General features: G+C 35.4%; 1 protein-coding gene across 1 annotated transcript in view; it reads left to right on the forward strand.

Annotated features, from left to right (window-relative positions):
- Nucleotides 1-17,522, forward strand: part of LOC146136787 (patatin-like phospholipase domain-containing protein 6) — a 42,529-nt gene that overhangs the window by 14,228 nt on the left and 10,779 nt on the right. The window contains exons 15-24 of the mRNA XM_083395960.1: nucleotides 1,443-1,708; nucleotides 3,015-3,138; nucleotides 4,321-4,419; nucleotides 4,940-5,078; nucleotides 7,967-8,162; nucleotides 9,694-9,862; nucleotides 10,531-10,713; nucleotides 11,708-11,870; nucleotides 12,286-12,515; nucleotides 13,227-13,296. Coding sequence (XP_083252086.1) covers nucleotides 1,443-1,708; nucleotides 3,015-3,138; nucleotides 4,321-4,419; nucleotides 4,940-5,078; nucleotides 7,967-8,162; nucleotides 9,694-9,862; nucleotides 10,531-10,713; nucleotides 11,708-11,870; nucleotides 12,286-12,515; nucleotides 13,227-13,296 — 1,639 coding nt within the window. The remainder of the gene's footprint in view (nucleotides 1-1,442; nucleotides 1,709-3,014; nucleotides 3,139-4,320; nucleotides 4,420-4,939; nucleotides 5,079-7,966; nucleotides 8,163-9,693; nucleotides 9,863-10,530; nucleotides 10,714-11,707; nucleotides 11,871-12,285; nucleotides 12,516-13,226; nucleotides 13,297-17,522) is intronic.

Raw genomic sequence — 17,522 nt, forward strand, 5'->3', positions numbered from 1 at the left:
CAGGCTTTGTAGACATTTCTTAGCCCTGGCATTTGCTCGAATTTTGGTATATTTTATGCAAAAATACAATTTGCATAAAAATATATCATTTAAATTGACTTAAGAAGAAGAATCTTGAAATTCTTTCCGTTGAATGAACTGCTTGTAGTAACTGAAAATTAGGTTTGTTCAACATAGAGTCCCAAGGTATTCTATGAAAATGGGTTTCAAATCTATAATAGCAAATCTAGGACATAAAATCCTAGTATATTTTAATTATAATTAATTAATTCTTTTTCTTTTCAAACCTAACTTCCACCATTTGCTTGTGATCCAGATGACTCTCTTTTTGCCAAACTAATAAAATCCTTTATTGCTAAACTAATATACCATGGCGGTTCCAATTACCCGATACAAAATGCGAAATTGGATTCGATATTCTACTTTGAACGTCCCTACTGCAAATACATTTCTGCAGGGCTATGATTCTTAATAAAATTTTAGACATATTGCAACAATAACTATTTTGCTTGGTGCAAGCCACCCGTTTGCGCAATATCCATACAAATTCGCGAGTCACCTAAACTCGGATATGTCAAAAGAGGGGCATTTTCCTTCTGAAACTAACTCCTACCATTTACTTATGACTAGGGCGATTCTTTTTTTGACTTGTCAAAAAAAGTCAAAATTTTGTCAAAATTCTTTCAAGTCAAAATCGTTATAATATACACGTAGTTGGTTTACAAATATTCAGATTTTTGAGATTGTCGTTCAGTTAACGTTTCATCACAAAAAACAGATTCAAATTATATGCAACGACATGTCATTATAACGGTATTATATTTTCTCTATAGCAATATACGGTATACGCGAGCCGGTAGAATTAACCACCTAGACCTAGTTTATCGCATTAGGTTGGGCTCCAACTTCGATTTTGCTTTACGCAAGTGTGTATCTCTGATTTGGACAAATATATTGAACAGCATTTTCTCATTTTTACCTTTTATACTTTGTATTTCAACTGTTTACACAACATTTTCTAAAATAACCAGCGTCTTGTTTTTTTTTGAAATGACAAAAATATGAACTAGTCATTTCCAAGAGTATGCATAAACCTGAAAAAAATAACTGAATTTTGTTAAAACTTGTAGTTAGTAAAACAGTAAAACGTGTGGTTGACTTTAGGGCACTAATGCAGTACTTCGAAAAGCAATATGTTGTTTAAATACATTTATTTCTTATAGGTCAAAATTTTGTCAAAAAAATATATTTTTGGGTCAAAATTTCAATTTTTCACGTCAAAATTTCCAATTTTTTTAGGTCAAAAAATAATCGCCCTACTTATGACCCAGGTGACTCTTTTCATTGCCAAGCTAATAAAATCTTTCAATGTTGCGAGTCACCTAAACTCGGATATGTCAAAACAGGGGCATTTACCCCTTCACCATTTACTTGCGACCCAGGTGACCCTCTTCATTGCCAAGCCGGGAATGCTGACCGGCCAGCTTGCAGTCCTCACCGGCGAGCCTTCCTTCTTCTCGGTCCGCGCAATGACCGACTCGGTGATCGCTCGGATCACAAAGCAGAGCTTCTATCGCATGATGCGCAAGTACCCACGCATGATCCTGCACACCGCACATACTGTAATGCTGCGAGTGAGCCCCTTTGTACGACAGATCGACTTCGCGCTCGACTGGGTCGTCATCGAGGCCGGCAAACCGCTGTACAAGTAAGTGCCCCTCGAAGAATATGTAAAACAACTAGGTCACAGAGATGCCGAACCACTGACCCAATACAGATTTTTAATGACCCACTTGTCTCTTTAGAAATACCGAAATGTTATCAATAATTTTCAGAAAAGGATAAATGTGAAAAAAAACGACTGTTCGTTGGATAATGGATAGCACTAAACTGTTAAATGGGTCGTACAAAAGTGTTTTAGGGGTGAGGAGTAGGCCCACATTAACTGTACTTCATCAAATCCGTGCAGGAAAGCAGACAACTTAAAGCATTTTGTTTATCGCTTTAAAACGAAAAGGGTGGCGATCCTTCAAGGAAAATTAGGAATTCGCAGACTAACAATTTTGAAACCCTGGTTAAACCAATAAACCATGTTGTTAAAAGTTTTTTGCTGAACTCCTGTAATCACCCCGAAAAAACGGCAGCATTTGTTAACATTTGGATTCTGAATATTTGTTGGAATCCGAATTTGGAAACCGTCCAACTACCAAACAACTTAAAACGACGCTGCAGCAAGTTTCGCATAAAATTATTATACTGTTAAATATATGACCCACGTGTGCATTTTGTAAAGGTAAGGTCGTGTTTGTCGCCCGTGCGATAAAAAAGGTTCGCCATCCCTTAACTAGGACGTGCAATCTGCGGAGTGTAGATTTGCAGCTCGCCAAAGGCTTTAGTTTTAGGCCCGTGACACGAAAACTTCTGAATTTAGTAAAGTTTTGTGTCCCAGTTGAAACAGGCATTTTTTGTCCAAACTATATAAGGTAAACTAAATATACTTATTGTAGCACTGATCAAATGAACCTCAGAAGAATGGATTTACAGTAGTTTGCCGGAGCTTTAGTGAAGTTGAATTGGATCGATGAGAAATGCATTTGGCCAGTATCCAATTTAGAAACACGTGTTTGGCCTGTGGGCCATTTCAGATATCAAATTAAACTTATCGGTTCAATAGGTCCCACATCCCTCATGTAAAACAAATAACTGTTTTTCAAGTTCTTAAAAAGAATTAAAAGAAGGTGAAATGATCTTTACTCAATTGACTTTAATCATTTAATGAATGTCACTGCTGCTATTTTTATCTCTTTTCTTGTCCTAAAATATTCTGTTATTTTGAATATATAAAAAAATGGACAAAAATATCATAATTTTTCATCAGCAAACTACAATAAACACTGCTATGATATACATATATTGATATAGGTTAATGCAAACATTTTTTTTTTAATTTTAATAATTGCCAAAGCAACGCATTTGGTGCTACTTAACACAACCCTATTCCCGTTTTTTTCTAGGCAAGATTCGTTAAGTGATTGCATGTACATCGTTTTGCATGGACGCCTCCGTTCTGTCTTTATGAAACCTGACGGCAAAAGAGAAATGGTCGCTGAGTTTGGCAAAGGAGAAATTGTCGGAATGGTAAGAATGTCACTCAGAAGTTGGATCTGTTTCTGCTTAATAAAATCCTGCAAACAAAAAGCCTAAAAATGTATTGTTTAGTGGGCAACAGTTAAAAATGTTTCTGGAGTTGAAAAACCCAGATGTTAAATGCCCAAAATACATAAGATAGTAAAGAGTCCTCATTTTCATGAAATAAAAGATTCAAAAAAGTTTTACTCGGCATTCTCAGTAAAACACCTTATTTTTTTGTGAATAATGTTTATGCAAAGCTTTTATTACCTGAATAAAATTACTGCAACAATATAGTAAGAAAAGCAGTGTGAACTAATTTGACTTGACATTATTCACAACGCCGGTGTTCGCTTACAAATGTTCACTTTTCTTTGCACCTATGGTCGTGTTGTTTTACAGTAGGGTTTTTTACAGCATAAACATACCCTCTTACTGGTAGACTAGTCACCAAACATACGCGTTAAATTCTTCTGTCCCGTGAAATTATTCTGAAATACGGTTTTTATTACTTTATTAGCCGAAGTTTTGTCAGATGCAAAACTAAGGTAAATTTTCTTTAGGTGTTAAACGTAATCACTGTTTTTTTTTTATAATGCTCAGTATTAAATTTAAATATATTTATTCGTTGAGTTTGATAAATATATCGTTCTTTCTTGTTATACTAATTAGGTCAGTGCTTCTCAATCTATAGATCGCGACCCAAAATTTGGTCGCTGTTTGATTTGGTTGGGTCACTGACTGCAGTAATTCACATGTTTTTAGTAATTGAGATTGTTTCTTGAGGAAGATTTCTCAATTAGGAAAATGAAGGAAGCAATACAAATAATGTACAGTCATTAAAATTCGAAATTCTTTATGCTAATGCCTAGTTTTTGTTTGCTTACAAGAAGCTATTTTTAGTTCGCTTACAAGAAAAACAATTGGGTCGCCAAACCTTAGTCGTCATATTTGGACTTAACATTTGGGTCGCAGCAAAAAAGTTTGAAAAACACTGAATTAGGTCAAACAAGGTAACTAATAGTAATAATGTGTATGCGTCATGCGATCTTATAGTTATCCAGACCGCATCCGACAGTTCATAGGGTATTCTGGCGTTCATTGAATAGCTAGCTGACCCCCGTGTTACCCAGCGACAACACAGCAGCCGTATTTGCAGTGTATGTCTTTGCTTATAAATTTACTTTATAGGCTGAGAGCTTGCGCGGGACACCAAGGCAGGCTTCAATTCACGCAATCAGAGACACGGAGCTGGCCAAAATTCCGGAGGGCCTGGTGAAGCATATCAGGGTGAGAGTTTTTTTGTTTTATTTCGTAGTTGTCGATAGTTTGGGAAGATGAGCTTTCAAGGTCGAACTGTATGACCTTCTGATAAAAACTTACCGGTTAAGAAACAGTCATTTTATTTTAATTCTCAAAATAATATCTGCCCAAATAGACGTTTTCAGTGATCACTGATGATGGCATTAGAAATTGCCGAAACGTTTGAAAATCAAGCATGTCGCTTTCAACGTCTATTTGGGCCGTTATTTTCACCATTAAACTTATGAACAGATCCGTATAGTGTTCCAAAATAATATCTCTTATGTGGCTAACGTGCAATAACGTAGCAACTAAAGCAACTACTTTTGTGCTCATGAATAAAACTATTAGGCCAGATCACACTGCTCGATTTTGTTGATATACTTCAAACCGAAAAGGTTAAATTTATTTTATCGAATTGCCCGTCAATAGTAAATCGCGTACCAGCTATCAATCATCTACCCGAATATGTCTGAAATATAATTAATTACCTTGAATCTCCCCTTAGCGTCATCACCCCAGTATCGTAACCCGGCTTATCTCATTGATGTCAGACAAGTTATTGGGCAACATGCTTTCGAATCGCAGAACTCAGGAAAGCAAGCCACCAGAGATTTTGTCCTTTAAACAATCCTTAACGGAAGAAAGTAAGAACATCAGTTAGATATTTCTAATATATATACATAGGCAACTTTTCAATGTTGTTAATTTAAAGCTGTAATTTCCAGACAGATTTGTGTCAAATTACCTCGTGCTAACTTAATAAAAGATTAGCTAAAGTTTAAATAAAGTTTAGCTGAAGCAAACAAGGATTTATATGTTAAGTTACAATTGATGTATAGTTATTAGTACGGCGATTATTTTTTGACTTGTCAAAAACATTCAAAATTTACACCTCAGGTCAAAATTTGTCAAAATTACAAATTTAAATCAATTTCAAATGCGCAAAAATCGTTTACAAAATAAATAAAATACTGTAGTCAGCTTTTTAAAATTGTCGTTTATCAAAATTTTGTAGAATTACATTCAACAACATTTTAACTGTATTCTATCTTCATTAAAGGAATATTCGTAGATGCCAACCGCCAGAGTGGCGCTGGTCTAGAATCCTACCACAACGGACATTATTTGGGTTAAAGTGCGGGTTAACGTTTGGGTTCGGGTGGGTCAAGTATTATTATTAAATAATGAATTTAACAATTTAAATAATGAATTTAATAATTCTTGACCACCCACACCCAAACGCTAACTCGCACCCTAACCCGAATATTGTGCGTTGATTTACTAATTGTGGTAGGATTCTAGACCAGCGCCGCCAGAGTTAGCTATGCCTGGTTTATCGCATTAGGTTTATCTCGAACTTCGTTTTTGCTTCGAATAGTCGTGTATCTCTGATTTGGACAATGTGCTGAACAGTATTTGTTCTTCCTTTTTTCGCTTTGGATTTGCAATTATCCTATACTTCCTATTTCGATCCTATTTTAACTGCAACATAATAGGTCAAAATTTTGTCAAAAAAAGGTTAAAATTACAGTTTTGTAGGTCGTTTCTTTTATTTGTTATGTCAAAGAATAATCGCCCTAGTTATTATTCATAAATTATTATAAACTATAAAAAATAAATTCATAATTCTCAGCAGGAAAAAACAAGTAATTTCCCGTCATAAATAACCACTACTGGTCTATATTGCCTCAGAAGTGCCACCGTATTTTAAATAGTTAAACCGTATGCAGCCCAACAGCAGCATATCGGTAATTTGTTAAAAACAAATTATGTAGTATAAGAGTGTGGTTGTGTTATAAGAGTAATGCTTAAAATGAATAGCCAGCGGTAGAAATCTTTGATAAATTTAAATTTTGAGACTTGATCTGACCCTCCTTATAAAGGTATTTGTCCATCAAGTAACTTTAACCACCAACTTCATCTCGACACACAACATTACCCATTTATGCTGACGCTAACACATGGAACATTAAGATTGGTTCGGTATAAGGACTAGATATGTCTGTTAATCTCCGGTCTCGAGTCTATACCAAATACCATGGTCTTACTGATCTCGATCCAATTGCATACAAAAGTACTTCTTATGCTGAAGCAAATTTAGTTCTAGTTACCTGGAAAAATTATCTTTGGGTTTGTGAATAAAATTTTACTTGTTTGACTATATGAATGCTGCCATTTAGTTTTGTTCCCTAGCGATACTTTTTTTCCAATTTATCGGAAGAAAATCAACCATTGCATATCCCCAATTAAGGACACATTAAAGTTTCACGTTTTATAGAGCTTGGTGCCTTATACACGCACCTAATTACTTTAAAAAAAGTCAACTTTTTCCTAAATTACAAAACATGAAAACATTTGACCTGTGGTGTAAACATAAAAAAACGGTTAAATAAATTGCTGCAATAAACAGCAAGATACCAGGTACCAAGGCACAATTTAGTGCTTCTTTATCTTTAATTAGTCTTGGGCACATTTAAAAATCTGGAATACACACTATATTTGGACTACATAGGCATGTTACCAGTATCAACAACGTATTGTTTGCCGAAATAACTTTTTTGCTGAACCAAAAATGTTATGAGGCTTAAAATTGTTGGCTTAGAACAATTTAGCGCTTCTTAATCTTTATTTAGTCTTGGACACATGGAATATACTTGGGCCACATAACCATGTTACCAGCGTTAACAATGTATTGTTTGCCGAAATAGGGGCTGAAATGTACGTCTGTTTTTTTTTTTGTTTTTTTAGTGGGGACCCCCAATTTAGTGGGGACCCCCTGGAATTGTTTAGGTTGCGTCTAAAAACCCCACAAAACAAATTTGAGCACGTTTGGTTCAGTATTGACGGTGCTACGTCAATTTGAAAATTCAGATTTAGGCTAAAATTTCGGAAAAAAATAATTTAACCTCCCCCTGAAAAATTTTTTTATTTTTTATTTTTTTTTGCATTGCTTTGCAATTGAATTTCTATAAATACACCTGTTTTACAGTGAAAAAGTGAGTAGTCATGGTACAAATGTCACATATCAACAACATTTGTTAGGCTGTTTTGTACGAAAAATGGCTTTTTAGCACGTTTTTTTGAACTGTAGATAAGTAATTGATATAATTGTGTGAAGACTAAATGCTCTTTTTTATTGATTTGATGTCATGTGTGCTGCATCTACTTTGTTTTAAATTTGTAAGCCATTTTTCGTATAAAACAGCCTAACAAATGTTGTTCAAATGAAACAGTTATACAATGAATACTCTTTTACCTGTAAAACAAGTTTATTTATAGCTATTCAATTGCAAAGCAATGCAAAAAAGCAGAAAAAATTTTTTTTTCTGGGGGAGGATAAATTTTTTTTTTCAAAATTTTAGCCTAAATCTAAATTTTCAAATTGACATAGCACAGTCAATACTGAACCAAATGTGCTCAAATTTGTTTTGTGGGGTTTTTAGACGCAACCTAACAATTCCAGGGGCTCCCTACTAAAATTTTACAAAAAAGCGTTTTTTTGAACAACCCTAATGTTCATCTGTGACAACAGCTCGATTTGCGTACGGCGACGTCTCCAATCATCTGGCAAACCTCTCCACGGTCGCCATTCTTCCCGCCTCAGAGGACGTTCCACTGCATAAGTTTTCTATGGAGCTCCACCACTCGATGACGCACGTGTGCCAGCAGATTCTCAGGTTGGACAGCCAAATGGTCAAGCAGAGGCTGGGCAATCACGCCCTTGAAAGGTTGGTGGTTGTTAAAACTTCCGAGGTTAAGCTAAAACGCTTACGTATAAAAGGTATCTCCCGCGGACAATAAAATATTTAAAAAAATCCTGCTTTTAAATCGAATGATATTTAGCTTCATGGTTAAGCCTAACACTTTCGTATAAAAGGAATCTCCCGCAGATAATAAAATGTAAAAGAAAGATACACCGAAAAGCCATTGCAGACTCACCGAATCTGTCGATCAATGATGCAAGCAGAGCAGAATAGAAAAACAACTAGCCTGCAGTGAGGTTCGAACTCACGACCTCCGGTCAAGCCGGGACCGTCGCACTACCAACTGAGCTATGCAGGCTCAGAACGGAACGAGTCGAGAAACAACCATACGCCAATGCTTGCTCAATCTGTTAGTACAAGCAACTTCATAATGAAGGGAATCGCCAGTATCATATCATAATACAATGAAACATATGTACACACATATATGTGTGCTTACAACTGAGATCTAGCCCTTCTGAAGCTGCTTTTTGACCAACGATAACGGCTTACGTATTATTAGTACACCGAAAAGCCATTGCAGACTCACCGAATCTGTCGATCAATGATGCAAGCAGAGCAGACTGGAAAAACAACTAGCCGGCAGTGGGGTTCGAACTCACGACCTTCCGTCAAACCGGGACCGTCGCTCTACCAACTGAGCCATGCAGGCTCAGAAGTAAAAGAAAGATGTTTGCTTTTGAATCGGGGGATATTTAATTAACTTCAGGGTTTAAATGAAATTAAAATTTGCACACGCAAGTTGGACGCGTGTCTACCCATCATCGATCGCCCAGACAAAAAAAAAACACTCACCAAAATCATTGCCTTGCCATTTCCCTCGTATCAAACTGTTTTTCACACATGATTTAACCTAACTTTCTCTTGCGGTGCCTTATGCTTGGAACTTGCAATTTGCTAAACGCTTGTTTAATTCGTTATTGAAGTTACGTAAGTGAGTCTCTGTCCTGGCCAATTTTTTTCTCTAGTCACTCGCCATTTAGAAATATAGGTTTAGTCTCCATGAGTATTTGCATTGGTGAGCAGGCACAGAGCAATTAAGAAAAATCATGTTTTGGTAGAATTTAGTTCGGAATCATTTATAGCCTTTTAAAGAGTTTTTAAATGTCGGTGGTGTGTGTCAATCAGTCTGGAGCGAATCACACTCGCATTGAAGAGTGGCCGAGGAAAAAAATCGAAAATAAATGGATTATTTCGAAAATTAATGTGACCAATGCTGTCATGAACTGAAAATTTGCAAGAGCGCTTAATGCGGACCTTTTAGATGGAAATACGTTATATAATATTATATTATTTAAATTGAAGGTTTGGTATTTTGTGTTGTATCTTTTAACCGAGCCTGTGGACATTTTTTACCCTAACCTGTGGACATTTTTAAGTAACTTAAATGTGTTTTGTCTACCAGACTAGATTTTAACTTAGGTAGTTAATTTTTGACCGTTCCTTAGCGAATAGAAAAAAACGTCCGACTTTTTATTTGTTTTCAACCCGTCAGCCTGCAGGAGTATCGCCTGTCAAACTGGCTGGCGCACCAAGAGGATCTTAATCAGATGGTCTTGTACCAGTCCGACTTCACAATGACGCCCTGGACCCAACGTTGCATTAGACAGGCCGATGCTATTCTCGTAGTGGCTCTTGGGGACGGGGAACCCGCAGTTGGTGACGTAAGACAGTGCTTCTTAATTTTTTTAGTATTGTTCACCCTAAGTATCTATCTCCAGATTTCATTCACCCTTGTCTCATGATATTATGATAAAACTATCTTGTGTATATATAAAAGCACAAAATGAACACCCGGAATAACCGCCCTGCTCGCAAGCTATCATCCATTTCTGACGGTTCACCCTTATTCACTACTTTTGGTTGGTTCACCCCTGCAAAAAAATTATTTACCCTGGGGTGAACCATTCACCTGATTAAGAAACATTGATGTAAGCCACCTGTAATCCTGCATATGTGTTTTTATTTAAATTTTGTTTGCATGGCCGGGAAGAGACGATATTTCACTGGTTCTTTCGAAAAATGGTTATCTTCAGATGTTTATTGGTCAATTGTGAAAGAAGCAGTACAGTTGCTAAAATCTTAAAAACATTTCACTGTAAAATCTTGACTATCCTGATTAGTACGTTATTTTTTTAATTGCGTAGTTTTTCTTTGTATAACTTTAAAAATTTAATAGTAGAGTTACCTGGCATTTTTAGCAACACCTTGAAAACAACCCACTGTAAATTGGTTACAACCGTGAATAAAACTGTAATTTTATCCTAACAAATTGAAATACCACAGTTTAAAGTTGAATGTTTTTTTACATTTATTTTTGTTTTTGCATCAGCTGGAAGCCCAGGTGGAAGGCATGGCTGTCCGGGCTCTAAAAATGTTGGTGCTGCTTCACCGACCAGGAATCGTTAGGCCGACGAGGACCGTAGAGTGGCTGAATATGAGAGGCTGGCTCAACAATCACATCCACATTAAGGGACCCAAGCGACTGTTTGCAAGAACAAGAAAATCAAAGCTGGTTCGCAAAACTTTTCGCTTCCGTTAAAAGTAGAATTGAAGAAATTAGATAACCACAGGTGTTGAATCTTTACTTTAAGGTCAGGGGTCGGCAACCTATTGTCCACGGGCAGGATTCGGCACACCAATGTAAATCTCTGGTCATGCTACCTTACATTCCCTTTTCCATCTTTTTCGGCCGAGTTTAACTACGTAAATTCACATTAAGCAAAACGTATTAATACCTAAGTGTTTTTCGGATTTTGAAGGCACAATGCATACCCTAAACCAGGGATGTCCAACCTGCGGCCCGCCTGATATTTACGTGCGGCCCACCACTAATTCTTACTTTCAGTAACCTTTATTAAAAACAGTTGTTTCGAATATCATCAAAACGTGAAGATCGCGCTGACTCTACAGCCTGTATTCCACCAATCTACGTAACTAAAATAACGTGGATAGTTAGCAATCCACTTATAAGGGTGTCGTATAATTAATTCACTCATAATACATGGCTTGAAAATATTCCACCATATGCTAATCCACCTTTACAATTTCATATCAGTTTTAAAATTTGGTAGTGGACTCGGGTAGTTTTACATGGGCTTACTCGAGTCCCGAATCCGACTCCAGCGAAACAAACCGACTCCTCGAGTCCCGAGTCCGACTCCGACTCCGCAGCCCTGGTCAAAACATTGTAAAGGTTTTTTGACCATGAACAACATTGTAGATTTGCTGCAAAGCAAGTTGACTTTTTGTAAAAAATCGATTTTTCCAAATGGAAATGTTTCGCAAAAAATCTTTGCAAACCTCTGTTAGGTATTTATTTTTAAAAGTGCACAAGTTGCCTTTGGAGAGGCTTAATGAAATCAGGCTGACGAAACTTGTGTACTATACATGTGTGCCGTTATCCTTGGCCAGTACTACTCCAGAAGGGCTTGATCACAGAATACACATTTGTGTATATCTTATATCTATGTTTCATCGTTAATATTTTTTTTTAATATTTTTTAAAGAATGAATACTGGACAAAGCTTATGACGAAGCAGTGCGATAGGTACAGCGACTTCTCGAGGCTTGCCAGGTTCCTTACTGGAACTTCGGTCGCACTTGTCCTTGGTGGCGGGGGCGCTAGAGGGTTGTCCCAGATCGGAATCATCAAAGCACTTTTGGACCAAGGTGTGTAACAACAAGTTTGGACAATAAAGATTATTTGAAATGGGATATGTATTGATATTTTTCTTTCGTATGTTTCTTGTATTACAACTTCAACAGTTGTTTATTCCAAATAATGAAACTGTTGAAATCAACAATTGGTTAAGTATGTTTAGTTTGCTAAAACTAATTTCCAGTTCTCTAATCTGTTTTTTACTTTACTATCATATTACACTAAATGTTCTCATACCCATGGAATCAATTTAAAAAAAATATTTTACAAAAATTATCCTTTTATAGGCAGTGATAGAACTAAGTAAAACAAAGGCATTTTTTCTGCGAAATTTTCATTTCAGGCCCAAGTACATTATTTATAAACCTGTGTCAATGTATTTCACTAATTCAAAAGCAATTGCATGTCGAGAATTTGTGTTTAAAGGTATTCCAATTGACATGGTTGGAGGCACCTCGATCGGCGCCTTTATGGGCGGACTTTGGGCCGCTCATAGAGACGTCACACTGATGCGAGAAAAGACTTTGATGCTTTGCAATGACATGGGCTCGATACTTTCCAAGATACTCGATCTCACCTATCCATTTACTTCCATGTTTTCTGGTGCCGCTTTTAATCATGGAATAGAAAATGTGTTTAAAGATATCCAGATTGAGGTATTTGTTTTCCCTACCATTGATATATTTTCTTAAATGAATATGCCTAATGTTATATTAGGTTTTTTTTTTTAATTTACTGCATGTAATCCTGTCATAGTTTTAGTTTTGTATGAATGAAAGACACACACAAACATATGTGTTTAATAACATCTGTGATCTAGCCCCTCGGAAGTTGCTTTATGACCAACGATTACGGCTTCCGTATCAATAGTACACCGAAAAGCCATCGCAGACTCGCCGAATCTGTCGATCTATGATGCAAGCAGAGCAAGCCAGAAAAACAACTGGCCTGCAGTGAGGTTCGAACTCACGACCTCCGGTCAAGCCGGGACCGTCGCTCTACCAACTGAGCTATGCAGGCTCAGAGAGGAGCGAGTCGAGAAACAACCATGCGCCAATACTTGCACATTGTGATCGACAGATTCGGCGAGTATTTTAGTTTTGTAGTTTCGCAATATAGCTGTTATATTTTACATTATGTTTTCAGTTGTGCTAAATTGCCGCATCTCAAGCAGTTAGCAGTTATAACTACATAGAAAATAACTTAAAATATAATTTATTGATTTTCAATTCTAATGTTGGGTATTTACAGTAAACAGTGTATTACATTTAACAGGGCTGTATAAAAGATATCGAAATATTTAAAAAAACAAGTTGTATTACTACTTTCTTCTACCCATTCACAAGTGTCTGTACATCTATTTTCAGGACCTTTGGCTTCCATTTTTTACAATATCGACTGATATCACGTCATCGGAAATGAGAGTTCACACTGATGGTAAAACTATGCTCGCTAATATGATACTAACCTGATTATCTTGATTTACTAAATGCGTGTCATAAAAAGTACTTTGCTGATTTGAATTTCCAGTCACAATTTGTAATTGATACAATCAAAGGTACAAAGTTGCAGCATTGGAAAGTTGCATTAAAATGCGTGAAAATATTTTTCTTTAAATGCATGTTTCAATTCATCTGAAATTTATTCTGTAATTTACTGATAACAAGCCGTCCAATCATTTAATTTAAAAAGATTTTATGCTGTTTAATTGAATAGCACTAAAATCTAATTTATGAAATCAACTTAATGTTTTTCTCTAAATTTTAGCTGCCTTAATATAGAATTCAGGTACTTAACTTACATACCTATCTAAAATATAAAAGTAACAGTAGCTTAAGTCAGCATAGCTGTATTGTTTTAAAATTACCTGACTACCTGTTTCAACTTTTTCATAATCTTTTGAAATCATTAGGATTTATTATAGGTAACATTATTAATATTCTTCAACGTGATAGTAGTTCAAAAGGTTACGCCTGAATGTAGATTATGGCATCTATGATGAATGAAGAAAACATTATGTGGACACTGTAATAGTGTAATATATTTAACTTTCAATATTTTTTAACGATTGTAGGCACTTTGTTGTTCCTTTTTTTTGTGCAGTTTTTTTAAATACCAAAATTTGTGCACCTAATGTACACTTTCTATAATTTGTGTATCACATGCCAATCATTTTGACATATGCTTGTAGATATGTAAATCTATTATTCTTTAGTAATATTATTAGACCACAGTGAAAAAGTTCAAACTTGCCTTATCAGAACTCATTTAATATATTTAGGCCAGGTTAGATTTTTACTTCATTTACGAGAGTGTAGCAGACAATTAATTTATGTAAACTATTTTTCTGATATCTTTATACCAACTCTTCCTCTAATTAAGTAGGCTTTTCAAGGGTTTGAGCTGTTAAAAAAGACAAGGTTACTGGCACAAGAATTGTTCTCGAAACAATAGAACAGTTAGGCTACAATTTACTTATGTTAGGCAGTTTAACAGAGCAACTGTAGCAGAAAGGGGTGTGCACATTTTATTTGCATGTTTATTTTTCACTTTTTAAATGAAATATGATTTGCCTATTTGATTTGGTGATGGTTTGTTTTACTTTGCAAAACTTAAGTTTTGTGATGTGACATGGTAACATGTTTGGTGGTTATGCTTTTGTGTTGTTGGTGAATTCAGCGGCTCAATGTTTTTATTTTTCTTTGGAAACACTGTGTATAAAAAGCTTTTTTTTAAATATTATTGAGGCTGTCTTATAGTGTGAGTTAATTAGGTATTTATGCATATTTTACTGAATTTTACTGTTGGCAAAAAAAAAAAAAAAAAATTTTTTTTTTAAATTCGACAGACCGCATCTAAAATTTAGTACTGTTTTAATCTTTCGAAACATCTGAGAAAGTTCATTAGACTGGCACTTTGACGATTTTCTGTAACAGTGTTTAAAGAAATCGTTGCTAATTTTATGCGAGAAGCAAGAAAAAATTTAAAGCTTCCTCAGGGCGTTGTTTAGGCTTACCACAATGCTGCTCATGCTTATATGACTTAATGGTAAATGTTAACAAATTACTGTTAATGGAATGCTTTTATATATAACAAAGCAATTCAGTTTATCTACTGCCTTTGTGATGATGTAAACCAGGGTTATTTTGGAAAATTCTGTATGCTCTAATCCAGTGGTCGTCAAACTTTTTTTGTCGTGGCCCAAAGTATTCTTTTCAGAGCTATTGAATGCCCACTACGTTAAACTATGTTAAAGCGGCTCTAGGATATTTGTTTCAAGTTGTCATTAGATTGACATCACAAAGTTGCGTCATAAAGCAATTGTTCTTGGAAACACCTGCTGTTCTCGAATGAATGTACACAAATATGAAGCTAAAATGCAGTTTAATTGCGGATCGAGAAAAAATAGCTTTATTTGGTTAAAATTGGCAAAGCTTCAATTAAAAGAATACACGGCACATATAGCACATAAAAGGATTTAAATGTGCTTGAAAATAACTGCATTTACAGTATTATTTAACAGAAATTTAACTGTAAAGTTGTTAGTCCATGACGCAAGAAAATAAAGAATATCGCTTTTTTAGCCCAATAGATTTACATAGAACTGACAAAAGTACATAAAAATTCTTACATTTTACCAAAAAAATAACATCATAGTTCAAGTAATTTATGAAACGTGTTATTTACGAACAAACCGGTGTGGCAATATGCAACTAAACCATGTTTATCGCATGAAACACATACAAAAAATTGGGTCTATTTGGTTTCACTTAGCAAATCGTTAACCTTAGGCGTATACTAAGTGCATGAAATGCAAAAAATGCATATATTACATGAAATCTTTGTTGTTCTTTGAGAAATGTTAGTCCCGTTATAATAGTCATATTACAATGTTCAATAGAAATTAACATTAACTAGATATATTTTGGTAGAAATGGTTAGGTTGACTTTTAAAAATAGTGTGTTTAATTTAACAAAAAAGATACAGGACATCAATATTTAAATATTTTCATTTTGTTGGCTGGAACCATTGTAAGATTTTCATTAGCATGCATTTATGAAATATGTTTAATACAGGGCTTCTTAAACTGTGGATTGTGCAACAAGTTTATGGTGTCACAAGTCTGCATAACTTTTGTACAAAGTGTTACATCTATAAATCTGTTTGATATTCTAATGGTAAACTTTATACCAAACAATACCCTTGAGCAGTGTTTTTTGAAGGTGTTTTGGGGGACCGAAACGGTCCCCCAAATTTCTCCAGCGGTTTCCCAAATTTTGGACTTGCAACTTTTTGATATTTAAATGAAACACTTGCGGTCTCTTAAAACTACTTAGCGGTCACCCCAACCAAACCTTAAAAAAAACCCTGCCCTTGAGATAACTTTACTTTAACAAATGCATGACAAAGCAGACTGAAATATGTTGTGTTTTAACAAACTGCTCATACTAATTCGTCACAAAAAAACTATTTATATATTAAAAGGGTTTGCAGACAGTTTGGGAAGCCCTGGTTTATTATTTTACTTTAAACATTCCTACTGTTAACATTTCACATAACTGCTTGTTCAAATTACCATTTCCATAATCAGGTGGTAAACGTTTTTCAGTTACTTTTATCTTGAAAATTTTCATATGAAGGCAAGTACGCTGTCTTATCTTTTAAAATAATTTAGATTTTACTTTTAGTTTTTCATATTGAAACTTTTGCCGCAGATTAAACCTTTCGCCCAGCTGACATTGTTTTTCACTAATATTGCACAAAGCTAGTGCATATTTTAAACGTTTCTACCTGCAGTAGTTTCTGTGTGTGGTTTTAGCTTTTAAACGCTCTTCTTATGGTTTGTTGTCAGAAGGTTAAGCAAAATAATTGCTTCCCGACCAGCACACTTGACTTTTATCTTCTTCTGCAAGGTTGCCTTTGGAAGTATGTCCGGGCGAGCATGTCTTTTCACCCCTACTTACCCCCCCTCTGTGACCCGAAAGATGGACACCTTCTTCTTGACGGATGTTTCGTCAACAATTTACCAGGCAGGATAAAGTAGTGACCAAGGAATTTCCGTCTTTTAGCCCACTAGAAGTAGTTAACATGCTGCGGTACCAAACGGGTGTGTTTAAATTACTAGTATAAAACTTATTGCAGTATTTCTATTTCCTAAAAACAAATTTAAAAATCCATTTCCTAAATTGGTTGGTTTCCTTCACAGGGGACATACTAGTTTGGTTCGATGGTTTTTGTTTTTATTCTACAACACAAAACAAATCGGTGCAGTTATTGCGAGTTGTTTTGGAAGGTGTAGCTACAGTTTGTGTTTAAGTCAATGGCCGTCCTTAAGGGTTTTTGTTTGCATGGTTTCTGTTTGTTGTTCTGTTGTTATGTTTTGTGCAGTTCTTGATCCAATGCATGTTCTGTGTTTTTGTGTTGCATTTTAAAAAAATAGGGTCAAGCTGTTTTTGTTAATTTGCAATGAATAAGGGTTTACTGCTTATATGATTTGACTGATAACTTTGTTAAAATAAATCTACAAACACTAAATCAGGGATTATTGCTGAAAAGGTAAATCCTGCTGGTTTTCTTAATCGTTTTTCGGTTAGGACTTTTTGAAGGATATGCTGGTTGCACAAGATCCTATCGTTTCAGTTTTGTGCATATTTTACAGATC

This window comes from Ascidiella aspersa, chromosome 8 (genome assembly GCF_963924565.1).
Source record: "Ascidiella aspersa chromosome 8, kaAscAspe10.2, whole genome shotgun sequence".
Taxonomy (NCBI): Eukaryota; Metazoa; Chordata; class Ascidiacea; order Phlebobranchia; family Ascidiidae; genus Ascidiella; species Ascidiella aspersa.